Source organism: Ipomoea triloba, chromosome 12, assembly GCF_003576645.1.
Source record: "Ipomoea triloba cultivar NCNSP0323 chromosome 12, ASM357664v1".
NCBI classification, from domain to species: domain Eukaryota; kingdom Viridiplantae; phylum Streptophyta; class Magnoliopsida; order Solanales; family Convolvulaceae; genus Ipomoea; species Ipomoea triloba.
In genome coordinates, this window is record NC_044927.1 from 19,513,989 (window position 1) to 19,535,278 (window position 21,290).

The following is a 21,290-nucleotide window of genomic DNA, read 5'->3' on the forward strand; positions in this document are numbered from 1 at the left end:
TCTCCTTCTCCAGCAAGAAGACAACTTCGCCACCGCCGTCGTGGCTGAGAGTGCCATTATCCTCAATAGTAACTAATGCAATAGCAACGCCCAGTACTTGGAGAATTTTTCCAGTACGATGATGATGATGATGATGATGATGATGAATAACAGCGCTGATCTAAAAGCTTCCGTTCGAAGAACGAGAAGAAGAAGTGTTCCGTTCCAGCACTGATCTGAAAGAATAACAACACTGATCGAGAAGAAGAAGTGTTCGAAGAAAGCCCGTTCACGCTGATCTGAAAGCTTCCACTCCATAGCTGCGCTTCTGATTCGGAAGCTCGTTCACGCTGAGGCTGAGGCTATTTACGCTCTAGCGCTTCCGTTCTAGATTTCAAGACCGATCTCTGTGCTCCAGAGCTTCCGTTCTAGATTTCAAGAGGCGGTTGATCTTCCATTCCATTCTCTGTCACGCTAAGAGGCGGCTGTGGATATCGCCGATACGCTACCATTTATAGTTTTGTTTTAATTAAAAAAATAGAGATAAGGACGTCGTATGTACGTATTTAAAAAATTAAAAATAATATATGACTCGTATAATTTATTTATAACGTCTGCCAGGACTACGTCGCCAAAAAAACGTCGTATGTCCAAAATAACTGACGTTAAAAGGTATTTTTGTAGTAGTGAATCTTGAGAGCTTCCCGAGCTAAGCACTTGAGCCATTTACTAAGCCCGACCCAACCAAAGCGTCCAATCACACTACTCGGTAAGTCCTCGTCCTTGAATTTAGTTGTTTTTCCTATCCGATTTTTAGTTTTTAGTCTTCTCGGTTAACTTCCCATTCTAAGTGTTTTCCCCTCCTAAAGAAAAAGTCATGTTGGATTTGGACAGCCAGAACGTCTCAGTCCTGGATTATGAAGACGACGTTGGGGTCAAGTCATTCTTGGTATCTTCGTACAACTCCATCATCGAGGAGGTCGAGCAATTCTTGGAAGATCGAGGAGATTCGCCGAGCGCAACCACATATCAACCCGCCGCAGGGCCGAGCACACTTGAGGCATTTCTACCCGAGGATGTCGGTCCCTCCATTCAGATAACATCTCATCCGTCTTCTTCTCACCCCGGCCCCTCAGCTTCTTGTCTAGTCACTGCCTCTCCCATCCCCCAAGTTCCCAATGTCCCCTCGGTGCAAATCTGAGCCCACACTTTAGCTAGTGGGAGACATAAATTCCTAAGTAGCAAGGCCTTCGAAACATACCTTCCCCTCCTCACCACAATCGAGTTTCAAGACCTATTTGGCCTCCTAGAAGGTCGGGCTACGTTTGACACTCGGCGTAGCCTTGGGAACATTATAGAGCATTACCGACAGTTTCACGTTTGTCGGGCCATTTTGCTTATAGATCATTCCAAATTTCATGAGATTAGGACTAATTTGTGGTTATTTTGCAAGGAGTTTGGTTTGGAAAGCTTTGGAAGCAAACATGAATATTTTCATGCATTTTGGAGGGAACTAGAGTAAAAAGGGAACATTTTGGATGCATCTGGAGTCCATGGGAGTCAAGGAGAAGCTAAGAGGATGGATAAAACAATTCCAATGGAGCCTAAGAGTGGTACTTTCAATTGTTTTGATCATATGGAAAAGTGGAACAAGAGCCAAAAAGTTGAAATTCTCGCATAGATCGGTCACTGTTCGGTACTTGGATGATATCTTAGGCTTAGAAATATCCAAATTGAGTGATTCTTGTGTCATTGGAAAGAAGACTCAAAGCGATACAACTATTATGAGACATCAAAGCTTAAAAAGGAAGCCAAAACGGTCAAAATCGTCCAAACTTACAGATTTTGTTCAAATCTGTCACTATTCGGTATTTTGACTATATCTCAGCCTAGGAATGTACAAATGAGATGATTCTTGATCCATTGGAAAGAAAACTTGAAGGGATACAACTTTTGTGAAGACCATAAATCTAGAATATGACGTTTTGAAGGTCAAAATATACGGCCAAGAACACGGCCCGTGTAGGTAGCCGTGGCTTTTTCATTGATTTACAGTGCAAAACAGCAGTTTCGAGAGGCCTGCTACATGGCCACCTACACGGGCCATGTAGGTGGCCGTGTGGCTAATGCTCTATTTACATTTAAGATCGTTTTGAGCATTTTGAACTCAGTTTTAACCCATGGTTGAACCCTAGACACTCCCTTTCACTTCTTTTCATATTTTTAGGTTAGATTAGGCTTAGATTTAGGTTCCTAAACATATTTGAAGGTTGTAATCTTGGATTTGAAGCTTGAATTTCAAGATTCTACCACCCATTTTCATAGAGAAGATTTTCTTTCCTTTATCTCTTTCTTTTGCAAGATTTATGTTTTTTACTGGTGCTTTTGTGTTCCTTATACTATTTAATCATGAGTAGTTAGTTTATGGACTTGAGTTAGGGTTGTATTATCTATTTTGATGCTTAAGTTGTGATTATTGTGAAAAAGGGGAAGAAGCCCAACCTAGGGTTCATGTGTGTATGAGGGTACTGTGTTTGAATCTTGTTAATGTTTGATGTACACATTCATTGACATGTATTTGGAGGATTCATTGCCTCAATGAGAGTTTAGGTGATGAATTCGAGCTACCTCTTGCATAAACCCGACTTTTCCTATGAAAATGGGGGAAATTGGGGGTTTAAGATGCTTTGTGTGCTTGATGGACTTGGAATAGATACACCATAAAAGTGGGGCAATTCCTTGTTCTAATCCTTGTTAATTTGCTCATGTGAGTGACTTATAAACTAGGGTACCTATGTGCATTCCCAATTGACTCTTTGGTTATTTGTTCTCCCTAACCCCGTAAGTTGTTGAAACATCTAGATGATAATGCTCTCTAGCTTGAGTCCTATTTCTTTATTTTGTATTTATCTCTTGTCCATATGTGTTTGTTCTACCTTGTTGTTGTTTGCTCAGCTTCTTGTTGATCTCCTTATGCTAGTGCCTAGTTTTGTGATCGCATATTGCGTGCCATAAACCCCAATCCTAACTTCTAGTTGATCTCCTAAGCTAGTCAACCCGGCTCTAGAAGGTTACTTTTCCTATTTATAATTCGCTAAGTAACTTAACTCGTTCATGTATAAGCTCAGTTCGGGTTTGCACTAACCCCCTTTCTTCAATTTTTTGCAGGAATGGGGTTGGAGGAATCATTCGGAGATACCAACCCCCAAGTTTCCCGCCCAAAGATAACCTTGGGCAAGAATAGGGCTACTTCTTCAACGGCTGTCACCTCGAGGCTACTGCTAACGACCTTGGTCATGACAAGCTTGGGACCCGAGTTACCCTTAACTCGAGCCCCAAGTAAGCGGGTGAAGGAGAAGGCAACCGAGAGGGAAAAAGAGGTGCGGTAAAAAAACACTAAGGGGGTCGGTGTCTCCCGACCACACTTCACTGATCGATGCTCTTCTATCCAGAGAGAGTCAGTCGGGACGTCATCTAGGTGAGTTCAGGCCCGACCAGTTTCGGTTGTCCCTTCTTTTGAATTACTAACCTTTTCCCTTTTCTATTTTACCCAGCTCGATAGCAATCTTGCTAGCCTGTTCTATTGTGCTAAGGGCGCCGAATAGGCGTAGCAAAAAGACGCGAAGGCCGCCAAGTGCTCCATCGCTCGACGAGATGCAAAGATCTAGGTGCTAGAGGGGAAGATAGTGGAGCTTGAGAGGTAGGGATGGCAACGGGGCGGGGCGGGGAATGGAAAATAGTCCCCATCCCCGTCCCCGCGGGGAATTAGGCGGGGACGGGGAATATTAATTCTTAGTCAACATGTAATTTTAATTATTAAAACTACGATTTTAATTTTATATATATATATATATATATATATATATATATATATATATATATATATATAATTCTTAATTAAAATAATTATTCGGGGACGGGGCAGGGCGGGGAGGGGTATCCCCGTCCCTCCCGGCAGGGAATTAAAAAAATTCCCCGTCCCCGTCCCCGATCCCCGAAATTTTTCCCCATCCCCGTCCCCGTTTCAAACAGGGACGGGGATCCCCGGCGGGGACGGGGCACATTGCCATCCCTATTGAGAGGGAGTTCAATCAAACCGTGGAAGAATATAAATCGTCTCCGGCTTTCCTCAATGACGCCGTGATGATCCCCAGGTTGCTTGCTGAGCAAATTTTTAGGGATCCAGCCGTGGCAGAACCTTTCTTTACTTCTCTACTCGGAACGCAAACCGGGCAAGACATGGTGAGGACATACGAAAGGTGGGCCTTCATCTTGGGTAAACGAAAGATGCAGGTGGATATTACTACCATCCTCACTAATTCGCTAGAAGCGAACGGCATCGCCACCATTCTCAACATCCTTCCCGGGGAGGTTGCGGACCACGGTCTAGCCCCGCACACCCTAAAGCGGGTCCTCAAGACGAGCTTAGACTTGGGTGCTCAGCCCTATATGTGTCGAGCATTCATATTGAATGTCCCTTTGTTTTTAGGTGTTACTTCTTTCGACTTATTTCATCCACTCTCATTTTTGCCTACGCTTTACTTTTTGTAAATTTCACAACTCCGTTAGGTCGGGCTCTGCCCCAACCTAACTAATTGAGGGTCACCTCGACCTTGACTCGTGACCCAAATCCGTCTCGATCTAGGGGCGTGTTTTTGTTTCGTCAACCCATTATAAGGTTCTTATGCAGTCTAGTTATGAGAAGGTCAAAATCAGAACATGATTAAAATCCAAAAATTATTTATACATGCATTAAATAGTTAAGAACTCAATCTACTGAAACACAAAGAGTCAATATCACTTCCACTTAGGCTCGAACCCAGCCCCTTTCATATGGGAGTGCAACCGGGTGTCACTAGACCACAAGGTCAATGTGAAAAGCTTATTTTGTTATACTTGAGAAAATTTTACAAAAATGACTAATTTTTTTTCTAATAATTTGACAAATCAAAATAAATTTTTAATTCTAACTAAATTTATAAGTAATGATTAAAACAACAACTTTTAACATAAATAAAGAGAAAAATATTTATAGAGCAATAATTTATATACTGAATCTACAATTTAAATATAATTAATGGATTAAACCGGTCCATCTTTCCTTAATTAAAATATGTTGTTATCTCGCACATGAGTGTGCGTGTGTGGTCTGCGTGGACCTCCAGAATCGTACTTAGTAGATATGAATACATGTGATTACTGACTTCATTCTAATCCTCGTACTCTATCCTTTTATTCCCCCCAGCACTTGTGTGTTCCTCCTCGCATCACACAACAATTTCAATTTGCAAACCAACTAAATAAACAAAATGACAAAGTAGGAGACTTCAATTCTGTCCCGAATGAGTATCCCATTATAGTGTAATATAATGCTAGTTGAATTTCACACGTTACTTGTTCATCATCATGACATTATATTTAGAGCAATATATATATATATATATATATATATATATATATATATATATATATATATATCCATCCCCATATTCATCTTCTGTATAAACCCATTATAATCGCCTTCAAACTCCACATACATAAGATCAAGCATGGAAACAATCACCACTGAGAATTTGGGGGTTTCAATTATCATTTCAAAATGGATGCTTTTATTATCTTCTCAACAAATCTTCCTCTTTGTGTTCTTGGCCTGGCTAGCTATGGCGCTGCTCTACTGGGCATATCCCGGTGGCCCTGCGTGGGGAATGTTTTACATCAAAACCCGATGCGGCAAAGGCCACAAAACTATTCCCGGGCCGCGGGGAGCTCCGGTCATCGGAAGCATGAGCCTCATGGCCGGACTTGCTCACCGGAAACTAGCCCCAGTGGCTGAGGCGAAAGGAGCGAAACGGCTAATGGCGTTTAGCCTTGGGGAAACTTGAGTTATTGTCACGTGCAATCCCCACGTTGCCAAAGAGATACTGAATAGCTCGGCGTTTGCAGATCGTCCGGTGAAAGAGTCGGCTTATGGGTTGATGTTTGACAGAGCTATGGGGTTCGCCCCTTATGGCGTGTACTGGAGAACGCTGAGGAAAATTGCGGATAATCATCTATTCTCCCAGAGGAAAATCCGCGCATCTGAAACTCCAAGGCGGGAGATCTCCGACCAAATGGTGTCCGCAATTGCGAATTTCGACGGCCGGGAGTTTCGGGTCAGGGACATCCTAAAACTAGCGTCTTTGAACAGTATGATGTGTTTGGTTTTCGGGCGAAAGTACGATGAAGTGTAGGAACTAATTGAGCTTGTACAAGAAGGCTATGGCATACTTGCCCAGCTCAACTTGTCCGATCACCTCCCTTGGCTCGCAAACTTTGATGTACAGAAAGTCCGGCGGAGATGCTCTGCGCTCGTGCCCAAAGTGAATCGGTTTGGTTTCTCGTATTATATGGGAACATAGAGCTCGCAAGTTTTCCTGCCAGGAAAGTCATGACTTCGTTGATGTTCTTCTGTCTCTTAATGCACCCCACAAGTTGTCAAATTCTGATATGGTATTCGTTCTTTGGGTACGTATATATGTTAACCATCCTAATATTTAATCTGCCCGACTAGATGGCCCAGTGCCTAGAAGGTCTAGTCTGGGCCTAAGAGGCCTAGGCGGTAGGTGCTTAAGTTGTCGCCTAGCGGCTAGACCACCATTTAAGCTGATACGCTAGGTGGTCGACTAGCCACCTAGGCCAGGATTAAACACATCTGTTGCTAAAATTTTTACTTCAATTCTCTATAACTTTGGCACAGGAAATGATATTTAGAGGGACTGATATAGTGGCAGTGTTGATAGAGTGGATACTAGCAAGGCTGGTGCTTCACCGTGAAATTCAGACGAAGCTACAGGAGGAGCTCGACGGCGTCGTCGGAAAGTTAGGGACGGTGACAGAATTCGACATTGCATCGCTTCCTTACCTGCATACAGTGGTGAAGGAAGTGTTGAGACTACACCCACCGGGTCCACTTCTATCTGGGCCCGTTTAGCCGTGTCCGATACAACCGTGGATGGGTACCACATGCCAGCTGGGACCATGGCCATGGTGAACATGTGGGCCATCACGAGGGACCTAGATATCTGGGCTGACCCACTAAGATTTATGCCGGATAGGTTCATGAAGACGACGATGGAGGAGGTGTCGGTTATGGGGTCTGACCTGAGGCTGGCGCCGTTCAGGTCTGGCCGCCGGAGCTGCCCCGGGAAGACTCTAGGTTTGACCACCGTCGTCTTTTGGGTGGCTTCTCTTCTGCAGGAGTTTGATTAGGTTGGTTCCGATGAAAAGCCGGTGGATCTCTCTGAGGTGCTCAATCTTTCCTGTGAAATGGCGAAGCCCCTCACTGTTAAAGCACTTCCATGCCGCCGTACTATACATAAATAGTAGTGAAGTAATCTCTTGGCAACTATGGAGTATGTACAATGACAAAATATGTATGTGGTTATACATAAAGAGTGTGTGTATACACACACATACATATTTATACATATATGGTAAGTGTTAATTAGTCTATGAGAATTAATACTACAATTTATCTAATTTTACAATTCAAAAAGTGGCTACTTTACAATTCAAAATATTTCTAGCATCACAAAAAAATTATACATTTTCTATTAACTAGTACATAGTCATGATTGAGTTGCGCTATTGTAATGGAGGTTGTGTTTCATCATTCAAGTTGATGTTATATCTAGCCCAACACTACTACTTTCATTGCTACCGGTTGTATGCAAATTAAGATCAACTGAGTGAAACCACTCCGGATGTGCACTAAATAAAGCAAATTAAAATTTGATTCCTTCCTTTGAATTTGCTCCATGATCATCTTATTTTGCTCTAAGATCTCCTTGTTGTTTTGCTCTAATTGCTTAACTCTTTCCTTGCAAGCTGCATATGAGGATGGTTCTTCAAATTTTGACTACCTCTACGGTGCAACCTCGAGGAAGTAGTGTTGGGTATTCGATCCAAATTCAAACACACAAGGAAGTAGTGTTGGGTATTCAATCCAAATTCAAACACACAAGGAAGTAGTGTTGGGTATTCGATCCAAATTCAAACACACAAGGAAGTAGTGTTGGGTGTTTGATCCAAATTCAAACATACACCCACCTTTCTTGAGACCACCGGTGGCCTTATACCATGCATATGCATTTCAACTTGAGGTTGAAGTTTGTTGTATTTGAGTTACAATTTAATATATTGAAAGGCATTTTTTTAGACTTATTATATATATGCTATTTAGACTTATAATATAAAATCAAGAGCTGTTGTGTTGATTTTAGGAGTTGTATCTCTTTGTAGTAGGAGCTATCTCATTACTTATGAAGTCATTTACACTTGCAAACGTAATGGTATATATTGCAGCTACCACAAACAGGTAATTTAAAGAACATTTATAATAGTCTCAATCAAAATAGATTATTGCTATTTTCTAAGACTCGGACTGAACTCAAGGGAGGGTGGGTTACACTCTTATCATTACAATTGATTCACATGAAAAAAAAAAAACATGCTTTGTTTTAGTTTTTAATTTTTCCCTAAATTTCATTTCTTAGATGCTGTGTAAATTTTTTTTATCAGGAACCTAAGAACTGCTTTTAGGGGTCCTCTAAAATCATAAGGAATTTATGTGATTGACCATTTAGCTGACAAAACAAACTTAGCAAAGAACAAAGCACCAGTGAAATTATTTTCTGCAGAATAATTAAAAGCAGTAGTGAGGTTTGTTCAAGATTCTTAGTCATATCTATCTTGACATACAATAATCATCCAATTGACCAACACATTCCAATGGCAAATTGTTCAGTAAATTTCATTGCCTCTTATTTAAGCAATCTTATCTTTTTAAAAGAAAGAATTCAACTCAAGCGAAAGAAAGAATTCGATATCGGTTTTGCTAAAAGTTTTATATTATTTCAAGATATCATCAACTAAAAGAAAAAATTCAACTCAAGTCAAAACATGTGAAGAAGTGCATGTGCATAGCAAGAGATCAAAATCACATGAAGGAATAGATAGAGTAAAAGAAAGGCTCGTTAAAGAGTGACTTTTAGTGTTAGGAAAAGTTTTAATATCTTACCATTACTTGTTGAGCATTTTTGCACACAAACTAATGGGTCTTTTTGCGTTTTTATATGGCTTGGAACAACCGTGCATGTGAGGGCTCCTCTTCTAACTCACTCTTTTTATCCAAGAACAAAAAAATAAATATTCATATTGTGCTTAAACTTTAAACTTTATTTATATATTAATCATTAAATGACTTACCAATCTCCTTATATGTTTAGTCATAGGTGTTGGAGAATAGGTGCTAGGGGTATTAGTGTACATACGCACATTTACTTTTCTCTATCTCCTTCTCCTCTGTATATATACATTCTGTACTTCCTAAGCAGTGTAAGCTTTCATTCTATTCTGATCAATACAACATATCACTTCTCTCTTTCCATTCACTTTGTTGTGTCTCCACATTCTAATATGGTATCAGAGCTCGCCGGTGAGGGAGCTATGCCGCCACAGCTTCCGACACCGGCGAGGCGACTCCTGAAGATCGCAGAGCTGCGCGATTGTCTCCAGCAACAGATCCGCAGTGGATCCAAACTTCGCAGAGGAGTAACAAAGCGGAAGGTATTCCGAGTAGCAGCTTGTGGAACAGATCCGCGAGGTGTTCGAGCAAAGTCCTCGTTAATCGTACATCATGGAGCAAGTCTGTGAAGAGATCGAGCGTAGTGCTCGTCAATTCCCTTTCAGTTTGCGCTGAGAGATCGCCGACCATTCCTATTCAGTTTTTTAGCAAAGTGCTCATCACTTCTCTGTGGAGCAGATCCGTGGAAAGCTCGAGCGCAGAGCTCGTCGTAGCTGTATCGTCGCCGCAGCGGCGAACGAGGAAGAAGAAGCAGCTGATTCGTGACTTTGCTCCTGAAAAATCGCAAGGGGAGCGAAGAGTCTGGAATTTGAAGAATCGAGTTGGAGAGTGTCGATCTAAGATCGAGGCTGCAACTACGGACATCGAAGAAGCTAAGCAGATCAAGGAATCAATGATGTAGAGCAGATCCATGATGAAGCGTTGGAGTACATGGAGTAGTTCCGTGATAGATCTTCGTTGTTATTAGGTTATGATGTTTATTGACTTCATCGAGCTTTAGTTGAGATGCCAGGTTCGAGGTCACGAAGATGATGTTTGTGGTGTATGCATATGTGATAGTGTTGATATTGCGGCTTCTCGTAGCGAGGAGTTTCCAGTGAGTGTAATAAAGAAAGATGATACACATGAAGTGATATGCACTGCATATAAGCTTGTTCGTAGGAGAAGAATTACTACTGGGAAAGAAGATGCAGTAGGTCCAGAAAGTTTGAATTATGTGGCTGCTATTGTTAGTAAGCAAGTCTCAGTAGTCCGTCATTTGCTTGAGGTTGGCACTAAAACTGATGTTAGAGTGCGACTTGGAGCATGGTCATGGGATGTAGCTTCAGGGGAAGGATTCAGAGTAGGTACTGGTGCAGTTGATCATGTAGAATCTGGAATGAGAGTTGTTGATGACAATTTCAGGCTTTCAAAATGTGCCCTAATTGCACGTTTGTATCTTGAGGATGATGATGTTGTCAATGTTGAAGCAAAATTTGAAGTAGGTATTGCAGACCTTGATAGTCTAGATGCGATTAAGGTTGGTATTGCTGTATATGCAGAGTTTCGCAAGGATTGGGGTGAAGATTTGAGGATGTATGATCTATCCAAGAGTGAAGATCCCTATTTCTGGAAAATGAATGTGCCATTAGAACTTGGAAACCGAGCTCGTATGGACCTCTGTATGGTGGTTTCAAAGTTGGCCTATGAGAATGAAAATGTCATTAGGAATGATGTAAATCTTCACTAGAGGATGCATTTTGTGGACTTCTACAACTGTTGGAATGAGAATCAACAAGAAAGTTCCACTCAACCGTCTCAACGTTTAGGAGCCATGGGTTTGGGGAACAGAGAGGACATTTCTACATTCCAAGAACAACGTTTTGTGAAAAATGCAAAATCTGGTTCGGCAGAAAGTTCTGAGACATCATCTATGTTGTTAAGTAATTCTAATGAGAATAATGGATCATGCAACTCCAAACAACCTAATGATGCGGGCAAAGAAGAGTTTTCTGGAAAAAAAATGGTAGTTCATTGCTTATGATCTTTGGTTGATCATTTAGATCTCCAAGAGCAGAAGCTGAAAAAGTCTCTATTTTCATTTCGTAAATGTCAAGACATTCTTGTTCAAGCTGAAAAAAAAAAGCCTCTTTCACATTTACTCTAAGCTGGGCATACAAAACTTGCATGCTCCAGCTTACCGGGGGGTGTTGGAGAATAGGTGCTAGGGGTATTAGTGTACATACGCACATTTACTTTTCTCTATCTCCATCTCCTCTGTATATATACATTCTGTACTTCCTAAGTAGTGTAAGCTTTCATTCTATTCTGATCAATACAACATATCACTTCTCTCTTTCCATTCACTTTGCTGTGTCTCCACATTCTAATAATAGGGACTGAACTTGCATTGCACTGACCAATCATTAAATGACTTACCAAGCTCTCTAACAACTTATTTTTTGTCTTGGTCAAATTTACAACCAATCGTTGTAGTTCAATTAGTGACATTTTTGTTTTAAGCAGAATACTTGACTCAAGTTTCTCTTCATATGTCTCATCATCCACAGTACAGTATGAGCATCAACTTCTTCATGTTGCGTGTGATCCTCTGTTTAGTCCATTTCTTCTTCAATTCATTTTGCTTCCTTTTGTGTTGTTCCCTAGCACGACCTGATGTGCATTCATCCTCAGTTTGCACTATTCTTCTGGATCTTTTCCTCCTTATATATGTTTTCTTGACTTCTTTTAGGGTAAGGTCAATGTCATCATTTGTAGACATTTTTTTTCAACTAGCATGTTAGTAACATAACACGTTCAAAATATAAATATTTTTAGTGAATAACATATTTTTAAGTAGAGGGTGTGGGGTGTGGCGAATATATCCGATTATGTTCTACAAAGAAATAAGATATTCAATAAATAATGAACTGAATGCACAACATAAATGAGGCGGTTGGTTTTATCAACCACGGAAGGGTCTAACGGCAGGCCAACACTACCAGAAATTTGTTTAAGTATTGTGATGAAATTGAAGCAGCGTTACGGTTGTTCTTGTATTATGAATTGCTCAACCTTTTTCAAGGTCCAATACCCTATTTATACAAAGAGGTGATTAATCTTTACATGGCAACCCTAAACTACCATAAATACTTGTGATTTCTTTCCTTATTACATTTGATCTAGTTTTCTAAAGTTTCCTGATCCGCCTTCCTTATCTCATTGATGAAGTATAATGATGAGTGAAAATATGGGTGTGGCACGTAATTGTATGAATTAAGAGTACTAGGCACTAGAGTATGTGAATCAACTAGAATCCAAGCAACTAATAACTGAATGATGAAAAATAAAAGAAATAAGTATGCTAATGAATTAACTGTATGATAAGGGAATGAGTCAGATTAGGGAAATTGTAATCTTGATGTTCTAACAATCTCAGAATTAGGGAAAGAATAATTAACCTAGGGATTTACGGGCAATGCACATAAGAATTCAATTCAGCTACTTTCGTAATCAATAAACAGAATTAGGCTACAATTGCCCCACTATCGTGATGCATCAATCATAACCTTAAGCACCTAAGCATTGTAAGCCCCCAAAATTACCCCTATTCTCATAGTAGGAAAATTAGGTTGAAATTGGTAAGGCTCGAGGTCTCCATCCAACTTTCGTTGTAATGAATCTCTCTCCTATACTAGCAATTAATTGTGGCCATCAATCAATAACAAGTAGAAAGCAAATCCCCAAATCAACATAAACCCTAGGTAAAAGATTCAATCCCCTTATGCAATAATCACAAATTGAACATCAAGATTAACAATGGACCCCTAATCCAAACCCATAGGCGAATTACTCACGCATGATTGAAGTAAACACAGCAAAGCAAGAATTAAAGATTGAAATCATAGCTGCAAAATTAAAGAATAAAAAGGAAAACTTTACTAACAATTCTTGAGAGCAATTCCAATCCAAACAATGATTCCAAGCTCGAAACCGAATTCAATGATGTAAATCTGCTCTATTCTATGCTATGGAAAACTCTAAAGAAGGGAAAATTTGCGCTAAACTAAACTAGGGCTCGGAATACCCAAAATACAGGAAAAATGCGAAATAAATACTGGACAGCAGCTGGCCACGGCCACCATCAGCTGTGATGGTGGCCGTGACCCGGCTGCTGTCCGCGGTGGGGATCACGGCCGTGAGGCTGGCTGTGATGCGGCCCCCTGGTCCTCTTTTGACTCCTTTCGTGCTTCGTTGCTCCTTTCCGTCCCGGGGTAGATTCCTTATGGCTCGAAAACTAGTCTGAGTTGCCTTAAAATCCTTCCTTTGCTCCTCATTTGTGAACAAACTAAGATTGATCAAATGTAACACACAAACGAGCCTTAAATGTATCAAGGTAAAGGAAATAAGCAACAAAGCTCCTGAATCGTGGGGCAAATAAAGATATCAAATCATGTGTATCACTCATGCATGAAATTCGCGCTTGATCTCTATTGCCTTTAGGAAATTAAACTTCTTAATCCGCCTTCCAAGCACCGCATTCTTCCCTCCGCCTTTCTGCCCCAGCCTCCTCATTCAACAATAGCTCACAGGTTGGCATGACCGACCTTTCTCCATCGACTTTCTTGACCTCGTATTCTTCTTCATGCAACCTCTTCCACTCGTTACGTTCTTCCCTGAGAGTCGGTCGACCATAGGCCAACTGACTCATTACAAGCTAACTCCCGGCTATACTCGATTTCCTCAAGCTCGTCATCTCTCTCAATGAGTGCCCTGGCTTATCCTCACCCATCCATCTTTCCCCCGAGTATTGGATCCCGAGCCTTGGATCCCTCCCCATCAGAGGCTAAAATTTGCATGTTTAAATAATAAAACACATAGTCAAATAATGTACATTATGCATAAAAATATTGTACTTTATTCATATAAATAATGTATTTTCGATCAGTTTGTATATCATCAAATAGTGATCCTTATGCACACAAATAATGTAATTTATACACACACATAATAAAAACATGACGTACGCTATCTCTTTTGCTTAGTTTCAGACCTTTAGTTTATTTATGTTATTTGAATACATAATCGCAACATGCCAACATGTATCTTATGTTTAGATTTTTGTTTGAATAATTTCTAAGAACTAGTCTAAACCCTATATGTAGAAAATGTACTTTATGCATGTTGTTTGAGTTCCTAATCGCAATGGATGTGTGTAGAATGGTGAGATTGTTACCTTAAGAAGCTTTTTTGGGTGCAGTAATTGAGTTAGAAATGAAGGTTGTCTTTGTTGCAGCAGTGGATTTGAGGAAGAAGTAATGAAGTCGGAAATGCAGGTCGTGTGAATAGTAAAGGTCGGTTCTTTGCATTTATATTAAAAAAATTGTAATGCATGTCACAAAATTTTCTCATCGTTAATGACGCTATTTCTTATTAATTAAAAAGATGACATCCTTTTAGGCGATGATCCACACAATAAAAATTGGTTAGTTCGGACTCCTAAGACTCATCATGCTAGCCTAGATTCCTCTTTGAAATGCGCATGCTAAAAACACCAGCAAGACTCTACTTAAAGGCCCTCAAGATAACAAGCAAAGAGGTCATGTAATTTTAGATCCCCTCTTTTCTTTCTTCTCCTTCCACACCTTTGCGGGGATTCTGTCTTTCTCAAAAAGATGTGAAAATTCTATTAATTAAATAACTCCTTACAAGCCCTATGTGCTAATAATTGCTCCGCACCTTAGGTGACATGTAACATTTCAACAAGAATAGTGAAATTTTAATTTGTCGTTCAACTCAGTCCAAAAATATTCATTAATTTTTTCATTGTTGGGCTTAAAAACCTCTCGTGTTCCTTTTAATTTGTTTATTAGAGGATAATTACCTAAACAAACAAGTGCCTATTCCTAGCACTCCGTTGGTACAAAACCCAACACAATATTTAATTAATACTACTATTATATTACTTGTACATAATGTACAAATGTACTATTAAATTAAATTGATTCTGAGTACTACTATGCTTGTCTATTAAATTAAATTGATTCTGAGTACTACTATGCATACTCCTAAATTCTATTCCCTTAAATTAAATTGATTCTGAGTACTACTATGCATACTCCTAAATTCTATTCCCTTACTTTTACTCCCGTGACAAACAGGGATTGGTTATTTTCATTATGTGGATGAGTGGATCCACATAAAAGTGTACTGTGGAGAGAGTACAAATTAGGAGTATAAAATGGGAGTCCACCAAGTATTTTCCTTATTAATTATTGGAGCTTTTGACCATTTTAGATTGATGAGTCGGTCAATTATGAGCAACTTAATTTAATTTATCTCTTCAAAATCATTTGTCAGTTAAGGTCAAACGCTATTAATATTAATCTATAAATAATACTTGGATGAGTTAGGTTGATGCAATGAGCACATTCATTTCACCAAACAAATCAAACAGAAGCTTGACATTATCATGAATAAAATATGGTTCAACAATCAACACATTGTCCATAGCTGATCCAACAAGGCAACAACAACGTAACACTTAGCCATACACATTTGACATCCTACAGCTTAACTCTATCTTATCAACACACTGCATGATGCCATACATACATACAACTCAAATTAAAGCTAAGCAGCAGTCAGCAGAGCATGCAGAGTTTATTGACTTGGCTTGCGTTGCATACACAATATATATTCTTAAAGGGAGGGATATATATGATTGTTCAATTCGTTCTCCCTCATTGGACCATCCATCAAACCTAACCAACCAACCAACCAACCAGTACGTACCACAAAAGTTCTTAAGGATTAATAAAGGAAACGCAGTAGGTAGGTAGAAAGTAATAACAAACATTGGATCAACGTAACGGCTCAGCTCTTCTGGAACAAACCAGCAGAAGAATCCTGCTGCATTCTTGAGAGTGCCATCTCCAGCTGCCCCCATTTCTGCTCCAAGGTCCCGGTGTACCCCACGGACATTCTGATCAGCCCGGGGGAGATCCCGGCCAGCTCCTTCGCCTCGGTGTTCATCTCGCTGCTGGTGCTGCTACCCGAGCAGGACATGAGGGTCTCGTAGTAGCCCAAGCTGACCGCGATGAACCCGAACTGGGTGTGGTTTTGCAGCAGGTTCATGAGGCGGTTGGCCCGCTCCTCGGTCTCCATGTCGACGCCTATGAGGCCGCCATAGCCGTAGCCCTTGTTGGCCATGGACTTGAAGAGGGCGTGATCCGGGTGCTCTTCCAGCCCCGGGTAGATCACTCTTATTCCCACCTTCTTCAGCCTCGTGGCGAACTGCATTGCCCGGTTGCAGTGCTCCTTCATTCTCAGCCCCAGATGGGGAATCCGCTCTGAAAGCTCAAACGCCACCTTCGCGTTCATCGTTGGACCCAATAGCATTAGCGGCCCGTCACACAGGTCCATCATTGCGTTCACAACGCTTGCTGGTCCACACACCGCTCCTAAAACACAAATTACATACAATTTTTTTGCAACTTTTTAGATAATTTAAACAAAAAATAAAATGATTTTTAAAAGTAAAAAATAATATTATTATAATTGGGAATGAAAAGTAGAATAATATAGACAAAGCTACACATGATAGATGATTTTAAAAAAAAGGGCAAGAAATTGAAAATCAAACTTTATCATAGGTTTAAACCCTAAACTTAAAGATTCATCACCCCTACCATGAAGATTATGAGAAAAAATAAATTGTAAGATGTATCTCAATGAGACAAGAATATGAGTCTTTATTTTCTGTACTAAGACTGAGACTCTCTCACATGAGAATTTAAACACGAATATTTGCTGGGTCATTATTACATTTATACGTACTCAACCTTTAGATCACTAGGTCTCAATGAAACCTTATCATAATTGTCTAATTGATTTCGATATTTTATTGTGTCCAAATGTAAATCGAGGATAAAATAAAGTGAGTGTGTGGGATCTCAAAAAAATATATACTCCGAATCATACCAAGATCATAAAATATTCCATACTAAAATAGTGGAGCATGAATCCGTGATAAGGATAGACACGTGTTTAAAATCGAAAAGCACAAAATAGTAGGGACTAGGGAGTATGTCTGCTCTGCTACAGTTCCCCCAAATAATAAAAAGTTAATAAAGCATTGCTTTATATATAACAATATAGTATATTCCACAGGACTAGTAGGCCCCAACACGTTAACGACAAGTCTGCATCCTTTGCACCAAATGTAACCATATCTCATTACTTTTCCACCCCTTTCACCCTTTCTCAACCTATACCTCACAAATAACCGTGAAACACATTTCGTAATTAATCTTTTATAACAAAAATTTAAAGTTAAAGTGGTGAGATTTTCCAGATTAAAATACAAATCTTTAAAATAGAAAAATACCATATATCACTAGTAGAATCTGATGTTACTACTCTAGCATGTTCCAAATTTGACTAAACATTACCTCTGACTACCACTACCTTATCAAACCAAGCTACACAGCGGAGACACACAATCCATACACATAAATGTGATTAGGTAAGCCTGGGACATAACTCAGTGATAAAAATTTGAGTGTGACTATGGTGACCAATAAATATATTCGAGTTCAAACCCTGTAATGAGTAAGATTTTAGAAAATAAACAAGCACTCAAATTGATGTATCATTAAAGTATATCTCATAATTTATCTTTTCTCACAAGTTCTCTATGGCATGGGACATAAGGGCTCATAAGTTTGGGTTAAAACTTAAATGTAATCAGATAAGGGTTAATTTGTGAAACAATTTCAACCTGTTTCACTACAGCCCATGTGAAGATACCCATCCATTGTCATCCCTAGGTGGGCAGTCTCCATCTGTATACCAAAACAAAACATATGTACCGGAGTACAAGGTCCCTACTTTGGGTGCCACATGTTGCAACTTATGTAGTACTAGCGACGAAATGCGTTGCAGTATTCATGTGAAGGCATTTGGACTTCATGTGACAGATCACATGTAATTTACACTTTTATCCCAACTTCAGGCTTGGCTATATAATAATGATTGTCACCTCTTTTTTTTTTTTTTTTAAAGAAATAACATAAATCGTTATTTTTCTTGACTGTCATTTATTCTTTACTTATTTAATTTTTATATTTAATAATTTGTTAATATATAAATTTTATATATTAATGTTAAATTAAAATACTTCAGTCAATCTCGTTAATTGAACCAAAGAAAAAGGACGAAAGAGTAGCGAAAGGACACGTGGGTACGAATGAAAAGCATGGAAGGAAGACACGAGTTTAATGATGTACCTGCGATGATGTCGGCCCCACCACTAATGAACTTGGAGACGCTGTGAACGACGACATCGGCGCCCAATTTGGCCGGCGACAGGACCATCGGAGAGAAGGTGTTGTCGACGACGACCGTGGCTCCCTTGTCGTGGGCTATCCGGGAGAGCTCGGGGATGTTAGCGACGGTGAGGGTTGGATTGGCGACGCTTTCGAAGTAGAGGACCTTGGTTTTTCCCTCAACGATGGCGTCTTTCACGGCGGCGAGGTCCCTGATGTCGACGAAGGTGGTGGTGATATTGCAGACGCGGGGGAGGAAATGGGTGAGCAGGGCGTGGGTGCCGCCGTAGAGGGTACGCGCCGCCACCACGTGATCGCCGGAGCTGAGGAGCTGGAACAACACGGACGAGATCGCCGACATGCCGGAGGCGGTGCAGTAGGCCGCCTCCGTGCCTTCCATGGCGGCCATGAGGCGGCTAACGTTGAGGACGGTCGGATTGAAGTGACGGCTGTAGATGAAGTAATCATGGTCGGGTCCCAACTCCCCGGCGAACATCCGCCGCAGCGACTCCGGCTCCATCACCGTGAACGTGGCGGAGGCCTCGATGGACATATTCACGCCGCCGTGCTCGCCGAACTCGTGGCGGGCGCTGGCCAACGCCGCCGCCGGGTCATCCCACATCTGCACGCCCGGCTTGCCGCCCTTCTTGGCCTTCAACATTTCGTCGCGCTCCCATTCCTCGGAACCCGGCCTTCTTTTGTTGGAAACGTTGTTGACGTTTTGATGGATGGTCTCCGCCATTATTGTTGCACAGAAAACAGCAAGAAATTAGAGATCGAGATCGGTTTTGTCGGAGATGATGAGATTGAGAGTGTGTATATATAGTACCCCGCTGCCACAAAGCAATCGTAACGGAACAGAATTATATTATAACATAAATACAATTGCAATAAATTGAGTGACGTGGCGTCCACATACAAAATGAATCGGGTCGGTTTTCCAGTTTTTGTGGAATAGGAGTATTTTTTGGTAGGTTGTAAGATACAATTTGACAAATTGTTATCCAAACATAGCAGCCAGTCCAACCACGTTAAGCCTTATCTTTTTGTATTTGTATTACGGATTACCTAACCCAATTAGCACTTACCCACTTCGCCAGTTATAACACATCATATATGATAAACCATTTATTTAATTCACATAATATTTTTTTTTTAATAATGCCATTGATATATGAAAAATATATTGTAACTCTTTATGGTTACATCAAGATAGAATTTTATGATACAGTTAACCATAAAGATAGAATTTTATGATACAGTTACCATATGGACATGGATTTATAATTAAGTAAAAGATTCGCGCTATATTCTGAGATTCTCTAAATAAATTGTAATTATTCCCTAAATTGTAATTGACCGGTGTACAATATTTAGGAATAGTTAATAAAAATAAATAATTTTCCTTTTTAGATCTATAATTTTTTTTTTGGTAAATTTGTAGGGTCTTTCTCTCCATCCGTTTATCGGTCCGAGGTACACCCACGTTCGCTCCGAGAGGCACAGGAGCTGGCCCAGGGGGAATCGTCACTTATGGAAATTCAACCCGGGTTCTCCCGAAATTCCTCCCCACAAAGAGAGCTCATTTGCCACTTGAGCTACCCCACTGGGTTTTTTTAGATCTATAATAATGTCATGTAAAATATTGCCATTAGAAAGTGATTTTGTATAGGTTAATAACATTTTCTAAATAAAAATGCCATTGATATTAAAATTATACTAATATTTCTTGAGTAACCGAGAGAAACTTGCATCCACTATCTGAATATGTGCACTGTGTATACCCTTCTCTGTGATCATATCTAGCAAAGGACCATGCATAAGGATGTAAACAAGCCTAACTTGTCTGTAGTTGCTCAGTTCAAACCAAGAAGATCAATAGACCGCTCACGTTGGGAGTCGAACTTATAACCTTATAATTACCAAATCAATGATTTAACCAATTTGGTTGGGGTTGCCCCCAAAGTATACTAATATTTATACTTAAAAATTGTATAGTACAAATAGTGTAAACAAATATTATAAAATTAATACAATAAATTATACAAATTTGTAAATATAAAATAATAGAAATTATTTAAATATTACAAGTCCAAAACAAACTGATTTGCATTAATAACACAATTGACGAAAAACTAACATAAAAACAAACTAATTGAATTAACTTATATTTGCGGAGTTTAAAAAAATATAATGTTATTGGATAAATGTTTCACATTTAAATATAATGTTATTAAATTAATTTAAATTTACATATTTTAAAAATGGTGTCTAATATTGAGATCTATCAATTTAAAATGAAGAAGACTATAGATACTAGAACTAACATAAAAACAAACTATTATATATATATATATATATATATATATATATATATATATATATATATATATATATTACTATATGATATATATATTAAAGTATTCAAAAAAATATTAATATATTATGTTAATGTACGTAATATTATATAATAATTCCTTATCAGAAATTCTAGCCTTCATTATCATTCCTTATTTATGGCTAAAATTGACGAAATACTCAAAATATGATTCCATTCCTTATTATATACGAAAATTAATGAAATATTTTATTCAATTCTATTCGTGTATAGATTCCTTATTTATGTACATATATTAACAAAATAGTCACACGGAAAGTAATAATTATTAAACAAAATTATAGTTATTATACCATGCAATTCAACTATGGTTCAAAATATTTTAATCTTTCGTATTTTTAATATATATATATATATATATATATATATATATATATATATATATATATATATATTACTATATGATGTATATTATAGTATTCAAAAAAAATATTACTATATTATGTTAATGTACGTAATTAAATTCCTCTCATGATAATAT

At 39.2% G+C, this 21,290-nt stretch overlaps 1 protein-coding gene and 1 pseudogene across 1 annotated transcript; one reads left to right on the forward strand and one right to left on the reverse strand.

Moving 5' to 3' along the window:
• Positions 1-5,528: 5,528 nt before the first annotated feature.
• Positions 5,529-7,341, forward strand: LOC115999488 (annotated as a pseudogene).
• Positions 7,342-15,517: 8,176 nt separating this feature from the next.
• Positions 15,518-19,221, reverse strand: LOC115998446 (methionine gamma-lyase). Its single transcript, XM_031238026.1, has 2 exons — positions 18,373-19,221; positions 15,518-16,545 (listed from the first exon to the last, which is right to left on the reverse strand). The coding sequence occupies exons 1-2, from the start codon at positions 19,151-19,153 to the stop codon at positions 15,959-15,961; spliced, it is 1,368 nt and encodes a 455-aa protein (XP_031093886.1). The 5' UTR covers positions 19,154-19,221; the 3' UTR covers positions 15,518-15,958.
• Between the last annotated feature and the right edge of the window lie 2,069 nt (positions 19,222-21,290).

What these genes read in the sequence shown, in the direction of transcription:
- LOC115998446 (XM_031238026.1), bottom strand. Translation starts at nt 19,153, where the DNA reads ATGGCGGAGACCATCCATCAAAACGTCAACAACGTTTCCAACAAAAGA. An exon ending in TGGGGCCGACATCATCGCAG is followed by an intron (nt 16,546 to 18,372) that starts GTACATCATTAA and finishes TTTGTGTTTTAG; the next exon opens with GAGCGGTGTGTGGACCAGCA.